Source organism: Cyprinodon variegatus, unplaced genomic scaffold (assembly GCF_000732505.1).
Source record: "Cyprinodon variegatus isolate N-32 unplaced genomic scaffold, C_variegatus-1.0 Scaffold176, whole genome shotgun sequence".
NCBI lineage: Eukaryota > Metazoa > Chordata > Actinopteri > Cyprinodontiformes > Cyprinodontidae > Cyprinodon > Cyprinodon variegatus.
Window position 1 is genome coordinate 642509 of NW_015150629.1, and position 20376 is coordinate 662884.

At 37.6% G+C, this 20376-nt stretch overlaps 1 protein-coding gene across 1 annotated transcript in view; it reads right to left on the bottom strand.

Moving 5' to 3' along the window:
- raver2 (ribonucleoprotein, PTB-binding 2) overlaps window positions 1-20376 on the bottom strand; it is a 128430-nt gene that overhangs the window by 3957 nt on the left and 104097 nt on the right. The window contains exons 7-15 of the mRNA XM_015378696.1: window positions 17609-17691; window positions 17417-17515; window positions 16627-16738; window positions 13578-13930; window positions 9145-9253; window positions 6166-6347; window positions 5451-5561; window positions 3410-3511; window positions 1921-2139 (exon numbers count right to left, since the gene is read on the bottom strand). Coding sequence (XP_015234182.1) covers window positions 1921-2139; window positions 3410-3511; window positions 5451-5561; window positions 6166-6347; window positions 9145-9253; window positions 13578-13930; window positions 16627-16738; window positions 17417-17515; window positions 17609-17691 — 1370 coding nt within the window. The remainder of the gene's footprint in view (window positions 1-1920; window positions 2140-3409; window positions 3512-5450; window positions 5562-6165; window positions 6348-9144; window positions 9254-13577; window positions 13931-16626; window positions 16739-17416; window positions 17516-17608; window positions 17692-20376) is intronic.

Below are 20376 nucleotides of genomic sequence, written 5' to 3' on the forward strand. Positions count from 1 at the left end.
ATATTCTGCAGAACAGACATTTTTTTCTAGGGGTAACTGGACTCAACACCTATGGCCCCGTTTTCATCATTAAAACTTCAGTTTGCTTCCTTATGGCGGTCAAAACTAACCAAGTATACAGTTATTAACTGTTGAATATATTTGTTATAATAGTGTAATAATGTATGCACATTTGGGACTCTCTTGCACACTGGTACAGATGGAACAACATGCAAGGAGGCAATAATAGCAGAACTGTGTCCATTTAATCGTTACTAATGGAAAAAAAGGCTGGCTTTTTATTGAAAAGGCCTTATTTTGAGCAACTTGTAAATTGTGTAAATTAGTCTGACTTGTATTTGACTAAAACAAGTGATGCATAATCTAAGTAAGAAAATATTCTGAATGATGCAGATACAGACCATTAAAAAGCTCTCAAATAATCTGTAAAGTAAAACACTGAGCAGAAAGTGGAAAATGAAAAAAGCTCATTTGATCTTAGTGTTCAGGGCTGGTAGATTTAGGGGGTGGCAGGCTGCACAGAGGCAGGCTGCACAAACAAACGTAAATCTCACTAAAGGCGAGACCCAGCAAGAAAGTCTGGAACTGTTTGGTTTATAGTGACAGTTTTCCTTTCTCTTAACCTCCTCTCAAGCTTTTTTTTTCTCTGAAAGGCTTTTATAACTTCAATCTTCTTGAACAAAAAAGAAAGAAGAGAAAGCCAAGTTAGATGCAGTGATGTTTAACCTCCACATAATGAGTATATTCACAATATATGGAGTATATCATGGGGGAGCAGATAAATACCACAGCCTCTAAACCAAAGGATCCAGGCTTTGCAGCATGTATGTTATCTTCTCATCCACAGAAAACCTGCATGTTAAATGGTTTAAACTGCTCTGAGGTGTCAACAAGATTCTTCCTCAGATGCCCATTTCTCCTTAGGACTGGCTGGGTGTGGAGTCCCCAAATCTTTACATCATATTCAAGGTAAAAAATGAATGTCTGCCAGATATCTCCACAGAGTACAAACTTTAATATATCAGAAAAAGCAGAAACTCAAAAAGGGAGGACAGGAGGAGAGGAAAGGACACCAAGGAGAGATGGTAGGTAGAAGGAAGGAAGGAAGGAAGGAAGGAAGGAAGGAAGGAAGGAAGGACCCATTAGTGGTTCCCAACGAAAACTGAAATTCAGTTGAAATCCCAAACAAAGAACAGGACTTGAAACCACCTTCATATATAAAGAACAGAAAGTTAGAGGAACTTTGGTTCCCACTATTTGCATCTGTTAATATGTGACATTTAACCTTTAACACACTGAATTACCAGGAACCAAAACTAAAAACAATTGGTTATTTATTCCCTTTACTTAATTTGTAAGTCATTCATTGGTGTTTTTGCATCTACAGTATTTATTTTATTTGTTTTTATTTTTTTGTAGTTCAGGGGATAGCAGCAGAATTATTAAAAGAAACTACCTGAACTTTACAGTTAAGAGAGACGGGGGATGGGATTTCTATAAGTTTTAGCAATTTGCTAAGATTTAATTCCTTCCTTCTTCTTTTCGAACAATTGATCCAAGAATAACAAGCTCAGTGTTTTTCTAAAGATTTCGTGCTGATCTGTTTTTCTTTGCTGTCTCGCTGTCTTTTATGTTTCAAACCGTCCAAAATCAATCAAATCAACTAAAATTATAAATTGCTTCTTTTGTTATTTAGCTTTAATTTATAAAAATACAAAGAACACATTATTCTTAAAAGTGTCTAAAAAAATGCTAAACTCTTGATGAAAATCACAAATTGAGAGTGAAGTTCTGATGGATTCATCAGTAAAATCAAAAACAAAGATTATGTTTCCTTAAATTGAAAAAATATCTCAATCTTTCGGAATCCCAGTATGAAAGGATTCATTTCCAACAGTCAGGTCCTATAATGTGACTCACATAGTAGTACGTGTTCCAGTCTGTGGCCGCCGTGTGAGCGTGCGTGACAGAGCTGGGACCGGCCGGAGGGGGATGTGGTGCTCCGAGAAAGCCAGGCATTAAAGGAAGGGCGCTGTAGGCTGGGAGCACGGCGGCGGCAGGCAGAACCGCCGCAGGAGGTGCTGGACCGTTACTGACTGCATGCAGAGGGACTCCCAGAGGCTTACACACCTCTACTTCCTGCATTGAACACATCCATACAACAATAAGCATCCAGGATAAAACATCTCCTTCAAATGTTAAACTTGTGTTCCTAATAGTCTGCATGTTCTGATTATCTGCTTCAGAAGTGGTTGAACCTTTCCGCCCTCTAGTGGTCGCTGAAAGTCAAACTCTATTTTTTTTATTTCAGTTTATGCCCAAGAAGTTAGACCTAAATAAAATATTCCTACAAAGAGATTTTTAAAACTTCAGCACCAGAAAACCATCTATGAATAAATCTAAATGCAAAATAATTGCAAGCAACTTCTGAAAACCTACAGCCTCATTTGGCACACAAACTTCTCAACCGTCACACCAAAGGTAGATCCATTCGTATAATGAAACTGCTGCAGAGTTATACTTTTTCCAGTTTACTAAAACTTCAAAAATTATATCCGGGATTTATTCCAAGGTCACTCAATAATGGAAACAGGGAATTCATGCAAATGCAAGTAACATTCCTGAGGCATGCAGCCTCAAACACTTCACAAGGAACATCCTTCCCATCAGATGTATAAGATTTATAGTAAAGCCCAAACATGATCAAAATTATAAAGTGGAGATCAGAAATAATCTACTAATGGCATTTCATTTAAATTAGTATGTATTTATTTATGAGGCAGGTTGCAAATTGATAACTGCAGTGCATATTCTCGCAGATTTATACTATAGAAAAGCTGGAAAACTGTCTTTAGTTCTACGGTGAAATGAACATCCGTGAATCTACAGTAAAGCTTCATAAAACAAGATCTCAGTGTTTATGACAATATCTTTAGGGAATTAATTAATTCGATTTAGTTTATTTCTATAGCGCCAATTCACAAACCATGTCATCTCAAGTCACTTTACAGTTCAACCAGATCATACAGTCAATTGATTCAAAGCTTTCTATCTAAGGAAAACCAGTTGATTGCATCGACTCATTGACTTGAAGACAATCCTTCACACTTAGCATGATTGTAGCGACAGTGGAGAGGAAAAACTCCCTTTTAACAGGAAGAAACCTCCAGCAGAACCAGGCTCAATGTGAGCGGCCATCTGCCGAGGCCGACTGGGGTTCAAGGAGACAGAAGCAGAGATACAAAAAGCAGCTGTAAATTACAGTTATTAACAACCTTATATTCACTGCTACTTCATATTAGGTGTATTATGGGTAATTTTTTTTTATTCGACAAACTGATAACACAACTTTTGGATTAAACCGAGAGAATATGAGGTGCTGTTTTGAACTTAGCCAGCCTGTGTGTACCTTGCTGGTGAAGGCCTGGTTTGTTGTTGGAGGCTGGGAGTAGTACTGAGTCACAGCCTGCATGTAGGTGGTGTAATCCCCATAGGTGGAGGCAGCAGGAACCTGGAACACAAACATCTTACAATCACCAAACTTTATCGTCATACACAATCAAAAAAGAAAAAGAAAATTAAAATCCTTCACTATAAACAGTCCTTTTTTAAAGAGAATATAACTATGTAAAGGTTTTTGCATTGGTCAGGTTGCAGCCACAAACTATAATGTATTGCACTTTATAAAATTATCCATGGATTTTACTGTTCATGACAGAGTGGGAAAAAGTAAAACAAAAAGAAAGAATATGGCTGCAGAGAGTTACTCTGAAAGTTAGATATGAAGGTTAATGTTTATTAAAAAAAAAAAGAGTAACTAAACTTAATTTAATGAGCAATATTACAGATATTATTAATATTAATTGTTATAATTAATTGTTAAGATCAAGGTGGTTATTGAAAATTACAGCTAATGAAATCAGGAATACTAAGATAAAAAAAAATGATGATGGGAATAAAAAATCAAAACCAGAAGTTGCAAAAAAAAAAACCCAAAAAAACAGAATCAAAAATCAATAATTAAACTAAAACTCTAATCAGTTTATAAAGCTAATTAAAACTAACATATCCATGAATGTGCTTAGTTATCATTTCGAGGTCTAGTTTCCGGCTGCAGTTTTTTGCATTACATCAGCGGTCATGTGTGCTGCTGCAGCGGTCTGTCCTGATCTGGTCTTGGATTCTATTTTTTTCTGAGGTATGTAAGTCGCATTACAGAAAATACAAAAACTATAACTGGAGCTAATAATGATAAATAGTAAAAATAACTCAAAAGTAAAATAGAATGAATAAAAACAAAAACTAATGATAATTCAAAACTCTTTAAACCTTTGATCAGATACAAAAACATTTCCACAAAAACACGCTAAAAGCCGCTATCGATCAGCTCATACAGTAGTCCGTATAGAAAAAAGAAATTATCTCTGAAATAAATTGGCCTGTTTTCTCGGGTGGAAGTGGGGCTTGAGTTGATGAGTGTTTATAGGCATTCAGTGAAATACTATGAAAATTAAAATTTGAAGCCAATAGCGTTATTGGAATCCAGGACAAGACCTTAGTACCGTTGTAACATTAAAAAATATGGATATTTTGATGGCAAAAAATAATATCAGTGTAATAACAAGAAACGCCAACTTGCCCGAATATATTAAGAAAAATAAAAAAAAATGTTCTTTTATAATAAATTCATGAAATGAGAGTAAAAGACACATTTTTTTGGTCCAACATATGAGTGCTGATACTGACACTTACATTTTTTTAGTTTAAATATAATTGTTAACTTGGCTTATTAACTTTTTCACTTTACTTTTTAACTTTTCAATTAGCTTTTCTAATCTTTTTTTTTCTTGAATTGTTAACTTTTGCTTTTCAACTTAATTTACAGTAGGTAATACATCATTCAAGGGCTCATCTAATTGGTCGAATGCCAAAATAAGATGTACAGCCATGTAGCAGGATCTTTGCTGAATGGCAGGAGATAGATCTTGTGCTTGTAAGGCAAGTGATCAGAAATGGTAACTTGCCCTATAAAGTGTTAAACTGGGTAAGTATAATGGGAAAATGAGTAGAAGCATTAGAAACTGGCAGAGTGACATTAGCATAAAGTCAAATTAGAAATGATGGGGACAAATTTGATTTAATATCAGTCATTTATTATGTTAGGTTAATTTAAATGGTTCAGTAAATTAATCATTTTATCTTTTATTTTCAGGGGATGAGTCTTGCTTCCTGTTTCCTTGTTTTACTCCTTATCAGTTGGTGGTGGTAATAATGCACTACAAATAGATTGAAAACTGCCATAAAACTAAAAAAAAGAAGAAGAGTGATCTGATAAAGCACAACTGAAGTGTCAACCACTTCTTTTCAAATGTCTCCAAGGTTACTGGGTTTCTAACAGGGTTTTCATCCTTCCTCATGTCAAGTCAGATGCAGCTTGCTCTAAGGTTTACCTGTGCATGCTCCTTGCTGTAGTCTGCAGCTGCGCCGTCCTGTGGGGCAGCGGTACTGTAGGTGTGGGCCTGTGCTGCCTGGTAGTGCTGGTACCATTGGTGCATGGCCTCCTAAAGCAACACAGAGCAGCAAGCTGAACAGTTGGAGGTATTGCTGTGTGATTCTCATGCTGCTTTGAATGCGCCCTTATTTGTCAGCCATTACCCATTGTTGCTAGAGACAGCTCTCTCTCCCGTTTGCCTCCTTTGTCACGTCTTCCAGACAAATTAAGCAGACCGTTTTATTGGTTACCTAATCATGACTCATTTGTTTGGATGAGTAGATTGTAATTAACATTTAAAAAGGGGCTTTCTTCTCGCTGCTAAATATCAGATATGTCATTTGCTGCTGTAGGAGGAACGGCGACAAGCGGGGAAAAAGAAATGGAGTGACAGGAGAGGGAAGAAAAAAGGAACGGACAGGGGGAACAGACAAACAGCCCGTAGGAGGGCTCCAAGACGTGTTTTGAGAGAAGGGTTGAGAAAAGAGAGGAGCAGGGGACAGATGGAGACGCACAGCGCTTACTGCCAAATCCGCTCTCATCCTCACTGTCCTACCATGCAAACAGTCTGATTTCTCCCAGCCTCCCCTAGTTAAAGCTTCTCATTTATCCAATCAGTTCTAACCAAGCAGATCAGCTGATATCAATATATCAGCATATTTGCTTTGCTGTACCTGTGTGTACGCTTGGTTGTACTGGGTGAAGTCAGAGGAGGCGTCAGAGCTGTACGGGGCGGGTGTGGTAGCTGCGACGCTGTGGGAGAACGAGGTCGAACCCTGGGAGACCATGGGAGCGACCGGGTTCCCATACACCCCGGCGCCTGGCTGTCCTCCCTGAGGCTTATTAGCCACGGAGTCTGAAAAACACAAAAAGGGACAGTGTAAATTCAAATGGACTAAGCTTCAGAGGAGACGACTTCTCACATTCTGTGACGTCACCACCACAAATGTCTGCTGGGAATTTTAGATCAACACAAAGCATAAAGGTAATGAGGAGACAAAGGGATGGATAGTTTCCTAAACTTTACATAAAACTCTGGCTAAATGTGCTGAGGTTTGTGTTTTCTTTTCCTGACTCAAATCATTAGCATCAGTTACATTTACTTGAGTAATTTTTAAAAATGTCTTTACTGCACAACATGTTTTACTTGTATTTGAGTAAGATCTTAATATAATATTTCTTCTTTTACTTAAATAAAGTGTTTGACATCACAGAAAAAAAGTCATTTGGTCTTAAAATAAGTGCATTTGGTCTTGAGTTGAGGAGGTTAAAGAAACATTTTGTCAATGGAACAAGGCAATTTATATTTAAAATAAGAAAACACAAGTGCATTGTCTTATCTCAAGTACTTGTTATCTAATTATCTTATTTTTAAGAGTAAAAATACTTTTTAAAATCTCATTTAAACTACTCAAATTAAGGATAAATACATTTTATTTGTGAATTTTTTCTAGATTTTTTTTTTCCAGTGCAGCTCCGTTCATCAAGAGTAACTTTAATGAATAGCTTGTTAAAAAAAAAAAGTTAATGTCAAATTGAGTATTTCTTTTTTCCAACAAAAGCTTATTGGAACCCTATCAAGACATTTGGAGGTCACAGTAGTATACAGTAAGGAGTAAATATTTCCTGTTTCATAAATTGTATGCTAAAAAGAAAATTGGTTTGGAAAAGTGTTTCTCTTGCCTCAACTTGTCATTTTCAATTACATTATTAGTTTGCTTTGTTTATTTTGTTATAGTATTTAAAATACCCAAATTAATTTATGATTTTAGTCGTCCAGCTGGAAAGTAAATCTTTGCCCCAGTGTCAAGTCCTTTGGAGACCATAATGCAACAAGTCGACCTCTGAAATCCTGGGGATCAGCCAGACACAGGGGGCTTTTAAAAGGTTTGTTTGTAATAAACGATCTTGGCTGGTAGAAAGGTAATTGAGCAGAACCTGCTGGGGACAGGCTGAACTGGCTGACAGCAGATCTGAGAAGGCAGACGACGATTAAACAGAATGAAATAAGGCTTTAAGCAGACTGGTGACAGGCAGAAAAAGTCCAGAACGTGACCAAAAGTCAGAAGACAAAAGTCAATCTAATCAAGGCAGGCTGAGAAGAGGAAAGCAGTAGGTGTAGCAGTGCACACTGACTCCAGGGTGATTCGCATACAAGCAAAGAGGAGACGCTCTGGTGGGGAATAACTGAGAGACGCAGATATAAAAAAGCAAATTAACAGCTGGGAAGAAAGTAGGTGATTTCTGCTGCAACAGAAATGTCCACTCGCTTGTGAATCCTCTATGCTCATTGGCACCAACTAGTCACATTTATGATTGGTCAATGCTGAAAATCATTAATATTAGCTTAAAGCAGGTACATAGTCCAAGAGAAGACCCCTTTGTCTCTCTATTGGAAGGGTCTTGCTGCTATATCTGGGATGAACTTTTTTTTGCAGGTTGTCTGACCACCGTACTGTGATTGGACAGTATTTGGATGGCCGTATTTAGGTTGGTGATGCAGAGATGCCTCATGTGGCTTAAACAGCTGATCTCCTGCACCCTTGCAGTGTTTCCTCTGTAGAGGATCTTTGTGGGGCAGTTCTACCCCTGTAGCACTGCATTCAGTTCACTGCCTGTCCTTTTCTGCTTGTTCACTGTAAGCCCCTTCCCACTTATTCTCAGTCTAGCTCAGGTATTGCTTTTAGAGGACTGGACTTCAGCCTCTTCTGGAGGATAAATACTCTATGGCCAAACAAACTTACAAGCCTAAATTCTTGTTTTTGAATTATGTAAGCTTCAAGACTTTTAATTTAATTTGTCTTTCATGTCTTGAAAAATATGTTAAAAGCTTAAGTGTTGTTTTAGAAACTCCTTAACTCTGTCCTTGACTGGTCTATTTGTTCGTTTTCACTGTTCTGCTGCTTTAGTGACAAACATTAAGCTGCAATTATCTTGTCATTCAACAAGATCTATATCATGTCCAGTGGAAACCTTCCATCTCAGGCTTCTACATAGCTAAAATATTTTCAGCCTTTTTCTTCCCAATGTTGTGGCACATTCTCCTGGTCAAAGAGACAGCTGCTGTCCACAAGTTTGTTTCTCACTAACAATACCCAGGTGGGTGGTACCTGTCAAGGTAACTCCAGCATGAGCCGAGGCAGCACAGTTACTCGGCCGATCATTTTATGGCCTCCTCCTGTCTGAGGATTGGATGTTGCAGCTGACTGAAGGAAAAAAGTGGGGCATACCCAACTGGTTCTGGCTCAGACTGTTGTTTCATTTTTTTCTGGAGCCTACGACCAGAGCTGGGCTATATTGAAAAGGCATGTTGAGCTGTCAATGTTTACATTGTATTGAATGTTCATAAATGACACAGAGAGGAATGATTCCGCTAGAGAGCTTCAAAGTGACCCTGTGTTGATTTCTTCTACCTTTCCTATGCGTTTGCAACCTATGAGATTTATACCACACTGCAAACATTCAATCTGAAAAATTGGAGGCAGAGTTTTAAAATGTTTAACTGAAATGCGTTTTTCTTAAAAAGGGGACACCATCTCCCATTACCATACAGTCTTTCAGTTTCAATCCTTTATATAATGGACTAGAGCATGAAAAGACTCACTGATGTCCAAGCGTGATTTTTTATTTTGTGTGCGTATTTTTGTGCTCACTTTGCAGAACGACTCCCGGCATCACACTGGCCAAGTTCAGGTATGGATTAGAGGGCAGTCTGACTTCTTTAGGAGGATCGCCTAATAGAGAATTCTGTCCACTGTTTACCTGATGAGAGAGAGACATTTTAATCATACAGCGCCCTGAAAAACATATAAGCACTTCATGTTTTATCACATTACAAACTTCAAATTGTTTCATTTGTGTTTTATACAACAGAACAACACAAAGTAGTATTTAATTGGAAAAAAAGAAGGAAGAAGGGGGATTATTTAAAAAAAAAGATTATAAAATAATAAAAATCTGAACGTGGCATGCATAGCTACATACTCAACCCCCAATTCCTCTGCTACCCTTAACTAAAATCCTCCAACTGCTGAATCAAATCTAGTGCAAAGCAGCATTGCCTTGTCTTGTATTTAGTTTATTCTCCATAAATCCTTCTCTACTTTATCCCAAGTGTTAAAATAATCATCTGAAGGGCGTTAAGAAGACAGCAAGCGGTGAAGGAAAACCCTTTAAAGAGAAGCATTAGTCAAATAAGAACAATTCAGGATTCATGTTTGTATCCAAAACAATACATTCTGTAGTAATACATCCTATAGGAAAACATTTCAAATGTCCTAAATTGTGCTTTTTAAAGTCAACTATAGATATATATATATATGATGAAATATTCCCTTTCGCACTACGGCGCAATTACCGTATTAGTTATAAAATATCAGCTGTTTTCTCCTGCCGGCCATTTCATGAAGTATATATTTTGGGGTCTTTTTATGTTTGGTTTCAGAAAGAATCCATGTACTTCTTCAATATACATGGGCCCTGAACAAAGTCTGAGACCCTGCAACCAAAAAACAAATTTTTATAACTTAGACACTAGCTATAAAAACAGTTGCTGTCACTATGCAGATTAGCTGCTAAAAGAGACACTCCGTCTCACCTTCCTGGAAGAAGGTTGGTTAACATGTTCCTATGTAGGACAGTTTTTTTTTTTTTTTCAGTGTATGGAAGACATTCCTCCCAACTTTCATAGAAAAGATGTGCAGTAATTGGCATAGGTAAGTTCAAAATTTGCTGCTGATCAGAGAGTAGAAATGAGGAGCATTACTTAGACTGGCATGTACTGAATAAAACACCACTTTTTGCATGATTTTGATGAAGGGGAAACATTATTGCAACAAACATAAAGTCTGAAAAGCCAACAATGCTGATTTTGCTTCATATAGGCCCTTTACAATGTGAAGAACTTGAGATGGGAGCAGAGGTTCAGTTCTCACCAAGACAACAACGCTAAGCATACAGCATGAGCTTCATGGAGAAGTTTACTTTTAAGGGTAACATAACTGTTAGAATGCACCAGTCATAGCCTTGCTGTAAATCTGTGGGATAATTTGAAAACAGACCCTCTCCATCCAATCTGACAGAACTAAAATCCTCTTCTAAAGAGGCAAAGGCAGGCTTTTTACCATCTAGATATGTATAGCTGTTGGCACATGCGATCGCCTTGAAAAAGTCCTAGAAAGCATTAGTTCAGGAGGAATAAATAGACCCACAATGCAAGTATGGATAATTTCCTTCCACTTTGCAGTTGTCACATAAAACACACTGATATCTGCAAGTGTAATATAGCGGAATGTTCAAAACTTAAATAGGTAGGATATTATTCCTCACACATTAATCAGCAATCCTTAAAAACATCCAAGGGAAGAGGGTCTGCTGCTGCTTCAGAGGGAGGAGAACCGGTTTAGGTCGCTCTGTTAATTAAACTCTCTTGAATCTAAAGACAATCCCAAAGAGGGAATTCCTTCCCAGAAGCACTCACTACTGTGATTACAGGTGTGCACAGCCTTGTTAGAGATTTCAGTGGAGTATTTTACAACTACTGTGGTTTATAATGAGTTAAAAAGCCAAAAAAGCAGAGCATCTCAACGCAGAAAGAGATGCTGGAGAAAGAGCAACAGCTTGAAAGACTGAAAACAGAACGTGTTAATTATCAGAAAATATGTATCCATGAAAAACTACATCTATTTTTACTTTAGCCTTGCGCCATCGATCAACTTCTTTACTGAGCTTTATTAATCGTTTGTTAACAGAAGAGATAACAAGGTTAAATGGTGAGAAACATTTTTTAACATCTGTGGTTTAAATAATCAAAATTAAAAGTGACTTCATAAAAAAAAAAAATAGTGGGACTATTCAAAGCAGTCCAACAAAGCACTGCTTCAACCAACTCGCTTCATTCATTTAATGCTCATACTGCATATGAAAGCTGGGGGTACATTAAAATAAAAACAAAACAAAAAACCAAGGAAACTAGAAAAAAAACACTGAATAATTGGCAATTGAGCTGAATTTATGTAAAACAAAATGCTAATGAAAATATATCTGTGCAGCTAATTTTGATGCATTTTATGTTTTATGTTTTACATATAAATTTTAAGCTGTCAGTACTTCACTGACTGTCTAGTAGCAATGTCTAATGTTCACAGAAGATAACAAAACATTTTTTTTTTTACTATGTATATACAGAAATTGTACAAATAAAACTTTGTTCAGCCTTGTTCGGCCTGTGATACTCTTATGCACCCTTCATTGATTTATATGTCCAACCCAAAAATCACCTTGATTTGCATTTAGGTCTTTTTATTGGTTTAAATACATTTATTCTATTTCTAAGCTCCTGTAATTAGTTCATTTATGAAACTTTATCCGTTTAGGTGTCATTTTTGGTTTGTGATGATTATGAAATCGTTCAATGGTGGTGCAGTTTGCAGCCCTGTTGGCTTGCAGCAAGTCTTGTGTCTTTCTACATGAAGTTTTTTCATGTTCACCCCATGCATGGGACTGGCTTCCTTCCACAGTCAAAACCATCAGGTTGATTGTTGTCTCTAAATCTGCTCAGGGTCTACTTGTCCTTTCCCCCATCCACTGCTAGAGACAGGCACCAGCCCCCTACCTTCATTCTAATGGATAGACTGTTCATTTTATGGTCTTATCTTTCTTTATTCCCTGACAAAGATGGCATCCAAAGTGGACCCTGTGCCGCCTGGGTAGGGGAATCTTCAAGTTTCTTTATTTTAAAATAGCCTTTTGTATTTGGGCTCATTATTTGTTTGAAGATTTAATGTCTTTTGGTTTCCTTCTTTGCTGTAGCTTAGCATAACAGGCTTAACTGAACTGGGTTGATTTTATGTACATTTTGGTTGTTGGGTTTGGTCTCCACAGTTGAGAGATGATGCTCTGATCAGCCTGAATATAGACACCTTTGTGTTTCATTTGTGTTTTGTTTGTGCAATCAGTTAAATGCTGTTTCTTTAAACTCATATGATCTTAATGGCCTTTTTTTTTTTTTTTTTTTTTTTTTATAAATTCCGGTTTTGGGTTAAAGTAAAAACCCTATTTTTGACTCAAAGATTCCGACTCAGTGCCACATTGTCATGATAGCAGCCCAGGTAGCTGATCTGATTACTCACTTCATTCCCCTGCCCTTCCCTCCCCGTGCTCTAATTATCAGCACTCTTATTCACCTGCTCCCACTGCTTTATACACGGTTCAGCTCAGCTATCGGAGCCCGTCTTAATTCCCGTAATCCTGGCTCCGAGGTGGAGAACAGTTTAAAGTTCTGCCGTTCTCCTGGTACCATGTGTTGTTTCTGTCCCTTTCAACCACTGGGCCCGCCTATCTCCATCTGAGCTTGTCTGTCTGAACTCGCAGCTGGACTCATTGTAACTCGGAACCTGCCTTAAATGCTCTGTGGATTCCTGGAACCCTGTATCTGTCTGTTCCTGTGTGGATAGGAAACCCTGCTCTGGCTACAGATTCATAGTTCTCAGAACGGTCCCGTTCTGAACTGAACCTGGATTGGTCTCCTGCCTGCTAGCTAGGGTTGCTGCATCAGGGATGCTCTAGATGGCTCAGTGCCGCATCTCGTTGACAGTGCATTGGCTGATCCTGCCTTTAATGAGAGAATGGACTGACCTGTTAAACCAGGTAAGTGACAAACACAGATAATCATCTTCTGTCAGATTATCCTGGTCACTAACCTGTGTTTCCCCCACATCCGGAGTGCCATTGATGAGCAATTCGCTGCCTTCCCCCTGCAGTCGCTACAGGTCCACTGATCCACAGCAGCCCGTGTTTCTGTTCTGTCTTATTATTTTGTATTAAATGTTTTGAAACATCCCTCTGTCCGACTCTGCCTGAATACTGGGTCCATCTGTCCCATGTCATGAAACTAAAGAAATGCTAACCTCTGTATTATAGTATTTGTCAAGAGCTGTAATATCTGGTTTAGTATAAATAAAGGAGGGACACCATGTAAGCTACTGGTAAACTAATGATATTCAGGCCAGAAGATTGTGATCATCGCTCTGCTGAAGGAAGAAGCTACAGTTAACAGGGTGGCATCTTTACACCTCAGTGTGCTCACCATGTTAGTCAGACTGTTACCATCTGAGCTGTTGTGCTGGCCGGATGATGCATACACTCCTCCGGGGGGTTTAGGTGGAGGCGGGCCAAGGCCTGAGTTACTTATACCCAAAGAGTAGCTCTGTCCCTGTGGCTGGGAGCTCCCCAACGTCCCAGGAGGAGCCGGCTGTCTGTCGCAGGAGGTGGAACAGGAAGAGGAGGAAGCAGAAGGGGCTGTTGACACAGACAGGGAGATGTTATGGTCTCCTCCTCCTGTTCCTGCTCCTCGACCCTGAAGAAACGGCATCACCCCGGCTGCTGAAGCCACTACTGCAGAGTTGTGGGTAGTTGATGGCACAGGCTCCTGGAGCAGCTCTAGGATGGAGAACGAAAACATATGAGAACATTTAAAAAAAAAAAAAGGTAAGGAAATGAATGGGAGGGAAAGCAAAGATAAAGAAGGAAGATAGCACAAAGAAATATAGTAGAGGAAATGAAGCGAAGTAAGGTGTCGGAAGGATAACAGACTATATAAGATACAGCTTTTCATGATGACCAATGGCATTCGTCTCCACTGGAGGGGGAAAAAAACAACAGAAAAATGATCTTGGTGAAACCTGAGATCCCAGCCAAGCTGTCTCTAGAGCTGAGTGTTATAATTTCAAATGGGCTTCCTGCTCATTCTTCATCACTTATCATGCTCATCTACAGCTCAGCACTTAGCTGCACACTCCCAATATCTCCCTCGCTTACTCCAGGGTTTAATAACAAAAAGATGTACAAACACATAACAAGAGCAGACACACACACAACACTAAAGATGAACACCCACACACAAGAGTTATAAATATTACGGATCTAATATCACTGTGACAAATAACCTCTGCAACACAATGATAGGATTGACTCCAACGAGTCTTTAGGCTAAGATTCCCAGCTAACAACAATCAAAGCTTTACTTTACAAACAGAACAGAAGTAAAACAAACACACACACCCAGACACTGAAGGACGGACCCACTAATACATTAGTACACACAACTGTCTGCTATGTCTCTGCCCATTATATGTGAGATATCATTTCCATTTAAAACAACAACAGCTTGTCTCTGCTGGGGATTTGAGTTGGAAATGCACTGCTGCATCCTGGGGATGTTTGCTTCAGTAATGTACAGCTGTGAGATATTCGGCCCTGTCATCCCAAACATTTACACTTTCTGACAGCGAGTTCAAATATCGGAGCTGACCTTCAAGGACTCAGATACCCCAACCTTTAGGCACCAGAGGTCAACAGATTTTCCCTTGTCTGAGCATAAATGCAAATAAGGGAAAACATGGTTTTAAAATAATTTTCTTTGAGGGACCTCAAACAGTCTGAAACATAATGCTATGCTAAACAATGCTATCACTTGTATGAGTATTAATAAGAAAATTTACTCACACATCTATGAATCTAGCAGCCCCAACTGAACAGCTCTGCAGTTTTAGCTTGTACTTCAGAGAAGACCAATCTTTATAATGTACTTCCAGCACCAGAGGTGTCAAGGAAATAAGTATAAATACTTTGTTAACTTACCTATGTTATTTATACTTTACTGGAGTAATTATTTTTAGGTCCACTTTATTTTTTACTCCTTACTTAAGTTTTCATACAATTATCTGTACTTTCCACTCTAACTTTTTTTTAAGTAACTTTTTTTTAAGTACCCAAAAATGAACCTTTTAAAATGTTCATTTTTGGGTGGGAAAAAAACACATATAAACTGTGCTATTTGGATAAAAAATTTTGATTATGATTGGATGAGAAGAGTACACATTTATCATTTGTACACCCTATTGGTTTATACACTGTTCGTCTGACCAGGACTTTAGACAGATCACATTTAAGTCACATTTCAGCACGGATGTAGCAGAGAAAAAGATGGAAAAGTTCCTAAAGAAATAAAGGAGAATTTCCCAGCCAAGTACCACTGAGGGGATCGTTTGCCAAGAAGAGTAGACAACTTTTGCACATCGATGGCCAAACAGAGTATCATGAATTACCAAGATATTTATCTACTTTTAGATCAGTTATTTTGAGAATTTTTTTTTTTCAGTACTGTGCATTTTACTTGATCAACCTTAAACAACAGAGTTTTACAAAGCCTGCCTTGGATTCACTTGTTCCTGTCCTGTTTTGTAACCTTTGGTTTAATGTTAGTGCAGCTAAGCTTGAATGTACTTTTACTCTCAATTCAATTCAATCAAATTCAGGTTATCTATATAATGGTAATTCAAAACACATGCCATCTTAAGGAACTTTACAGAGACAATTAAACCAGATCATACAGTCAGATTGGCTCAAAATGTTCCATCCCGTAAAGGCTACTCAAAAGGCATCTGAAGTCGAAATTTTTGCACCATAGGTATTAGTCATCATATCTTGCACTTCATGAAACATATATGCAGCTGTAATTGGTAGCCCCATGAATTTCAAATTATTCAACATTAACATTTTTATATAACATACACGCTTTCGTACTTTGTGGGATTTTTTTCCTTTCACATCTTACTGTAATACTTTAAGTAGTTCTTAAACTTGTAATTGTTTGCTTCTATTGAGTAAAAGGTTTGAACTAATAACTATTTATAATCCTGGTACTTTACTTCTAATTGAGTAATGATGGTGATTTAATTTTTATTGGATCTTTGACTTTACTTTGTTATTTCTTCACCTCCCTGGGATGTGCTAACAGGCTTAGCTGCAGTAGGCTACTCCATTGTTTATCCCCTGAGCACATGTGCAGTATCGTGTTGTCCTTCTTTGTTATTGAAAATTACCTGAAAGATTTTATTTACTGACCAATTGAGCAAAAAACGGTGTAAAACAGAATGATAGCTAATAATACAGCATCGGGATAAGGTCATCTTTTAGGAAAAACTTGGTATAAAACCAGAGTGAGCTAGTATTTAAAGAAGACAGTGTTAGAAAATAAGCTGCAGGTAAGGAATACTTTTGATTTTTAACTCTTTGGTTATGAGTTATTACAAAAAAAGTGTTTTAACTAAATCTCAGAAGTCAGCTTTGCCTACCTGTAGGAGAGTCACCTAAGATGCCTTTACCCAGTGATAGGAGACCTGGAGGCCTCAGAGACAGAGCTTTCTGCATCAGCAGCCTGGAAGGGTCTCCAAGCAGACTGGTGACCTGATAAAGGTGGAGAGAAAAAAAAGAAGCTTTAGACATGCAATAGTAAAAAAAAGATGAATAAGAAGAGAAGGTAGAACAGATGAAACAGACTTGATCCCATTTCATTTAAATGAGACAATTTACTACAAAATATTAACTCAGGAGACTTTAAATGATTGAATGAAAACTAATGTAGAGTTAAAAAAATTCTATATTATCTTTTATCTCTTTTATGTATATGAATAACTTTCCTACTTGCATTAGTCATAGATTTGGACTGTCATGTAGAAAAAGAAGGATGGTTTCATTTAAAACATGTATTGGCTTATTATTTTTTTCAATGCTATGGGGAGTCTGAGCGGGGAAAAAATCAGAAGTAAAACATCTGGTCTGTGACTTTCAGAAGAAAGCATCTAAGCATTACAACTGTGGCTTCTAGCTTTGTTTGAAGCAATTAAAGAAAACACAAGAGACATTTGAAAAGAAAAGATGTAAATGTCAGGGGGAAACTTAATCACCCCCAGGTCTTACTATAAACAAAAAGAGCCAATTAGGTTGAGTGATTTTGTGGTGATTAGGTTTTAATATGAGTTTAGTGCAAAAGCTGGAAATGTAAGAGCTCATATGTCAGAGAACACACCTACCTTTCCCAATAACTCATGCAAATGTTCTCACACACAAACATAGGCGTCTTACACTGCTGATTCGCTTGTCTTTGATGTGAAGAAGCTGTTGCTGTGCGAGCTGCATGTGCAGGAGGTTCTGGAGGACAAGTCCGTTACCCACCATGGCGTTCTGTAGGTTTACAGCAAAATAAAAAAACAAAATTAACAATTGCAAACAATGATGCTGTGAAAAATCTCCCGAAGATGACAGCTTTAATGTGACCTGGTGAGCTTTTCCCAGCGTAAGCAGAGCCGCAGTTAGAGGAGGTCTGAGGAAGGGCAGGCCGGCATTACGCCCGTACTTTCCTACGAGAAAAAGAACAAAACAAAAAAACATACAAAATGATGCACAGAAACCTTAATCAGTTTCCTCTTTTTAAAAGCCACTGATAGTTAAAATAGTAGAAAGTTAAAAGTAATTCAAGTGATTTGTCATTTAAAGCCCATTTCAAGCAATCACATATACCTCACTGCTATATAACCAACAGAAGACGAGCAATATAGGAGAAAATAATGGACCATATAACAAACTTTTGGTTTAGTTCAATTTAAAAAAAGTATGAAAATGTTACAACAATTACCTGCAGGCTTCATTTGTTTTGCATGGGGCAATAAACCCAGAAAAACAGTCCTGGTGAAAATGATGCTAAGACCAAGTTCCACACAAAGTCAAAAAATTGTATTAAACCAAAGTGCAACAATGTGCTTCAATGTGGATTTCATGTAAACACCCTAAGAGTTTTCTATATTTAGGAAATTGGATTACAATGTCAATCCCAAATTCAACTTATTGTAATTTGTAAATATTACAAACCATTTAAAAATGATAGAACAAACCTGTAATGTCAACGTTCTGGTCTACACAACCATGCCAAAATGGCTGATTGGACAGTTTTCCAATCAATAGTCACTGAAAACCACATAAAACCTCACTAAAGACGTAAGAGATTCAAAAAATGTGCTGCATACCAGGATAGAAATGCAAAGTTAAGGTAAAAGTACAAGAAAAATAATGTTGTACAAGCAAAAGGGTTAACAATAGCTTTAAGAACATTTTAAAGAATCTCCCCCAATCATGAGTTTTAGGCGGATTTAAAAAAGCTTCAAGAACTACACACACAACTTAGTGAAGTCTATCTTTCTCACATGCTAAGCCTTAAATAGCCAAGCTCAGTCTTATATCAGAGATCTGATTGTTCCATGTGTTCAAAACAGAGCACTTCACTCTCAATCTGCATGTTTACTAGTAGTTCCTAGAATTTCTAAAAGTAGAATTGGATGCATCTTTAAGCTATCAGGATCCTCTCTCGAGGAACCAACTACCAGTTTTAGTCCGTGAGGCAGACCTTTAAAAACCAGGCTTAAAACAATCCTTTTTTGACGAAGCCTATAGTTAGAGTGGATCATTTTATCCTGAGCTATCTCTATATTTATGCTGCTCTAGGCTTAGATTGCTGGAGGACATAGGGACCTCTTTTCATTATTCTGCTTCTTTCTGTCTCTATTCTCCCATTCTGCTGTATTTCTAAGTTGAATCCCCAGCATTATGTTCTCCCTTTGACAAGAAAACTAGCTCAGAGGTAATTTACTCAACCATTTCTTTCTCTGACAAAGCACTTCGTGAAGCTAGTTTAAATCTGCATCTGAGTTGTGTTTTCGCTGAACATAATGATAAAAAAATCCAAGAAATATGTTAGTTTTAGTGACAGAGTACCTTGCAAAGTTCAGAGTGAACCTAACTGACTGGCTTGCACAATTCCTGACTGGAATTCAAATGGAAATCTGTGGGGCAAACTACAGACAAAGACAGTCAAATCTGGAGAACCTTGGCAAACAAGAATGGACTGGGATTCCTTAGAAGGCAGACGAAAAATACAGCTACTGCAAGCTGCAGAAAAAAAGGATACACAGTGACTAACAGCATTAGCAAATAGCTTGGTTGTTTTTTTGTTTTGTTTTTTTATCTTGGGGCAGGGAAGGTTATTTCCAACAACAAATTTGATTTTCACTGTATATTTACATTCATTCTTTCTCCCTAAAATATACTGTTTTATTCCCTTCCTTTTAGGAGCAAAAAAGGACTTTGCAAAGATTTCCATTTAAAGGTGTTTTAATAAATTCATTGCAGTATGAAAAATATTGACTTATTGTTAAAATATACACATATGCAGCTTGTGAAAATGGACCAACTGATCGGCTTAAGCTCTTGTTCAAATTAGAACAAAATGACAAAATGTCTAACAATGATAAAAGAATGCTGGAGAGATCATTGCCATTTCCACAGTTTTTTTTTTCAGTAAAAATAAGAAATAAAAACAGAAAAATACCAAAACTAATCCTACTGACTGAATATGATACAATCTGTTGCTTTATAAAATTGTTTTAACATCAGAATAACTATTTTATGAGGTTCAATCTGATTTTACACCCCTCACTCAAAGATAAGTGCCATCCAACCTCCTCTTTTACTTCAGGTTTAATGCACACGCAAGTTACACCCAAATTCCAACACCCCCTCAGAATAAATGTGGGCGTCGATGCTAATAGTAGGTACCACCAGAATAGGTGCAGCAAGTTTAACATTTAATCAAGGCCCTAATTTTAGAATTTAATTGTGTGTGCTCTTGTTTAAGAGAGCTCCACCACCTCTCCCATCTTCTCTCCTTCCTGTTCTCATTTGTTCCACTAATGTCACACAATTTCATTTTAATACCTGATTAGCCATTCATCAAATAACGAAGACAAGATGATTACAGAAGCCTATATACAGTGCCTGACAGGCAGACGCACTCAAAGAGTGTAGGTCTTTGATTACCAGCCGAGTCCCTTCTGAGTGAGAAGACTACTGAAACAGTTAATGGCTCTGATAGGCCCTAAAAACGACAAACTAAGTCTGCAATGTGCATGACAACTATTAATGCCCAAATATTTGGGTCGATAGATTTTAGCTAATTTTAGCTATATGTATATATATATATATATATATATATA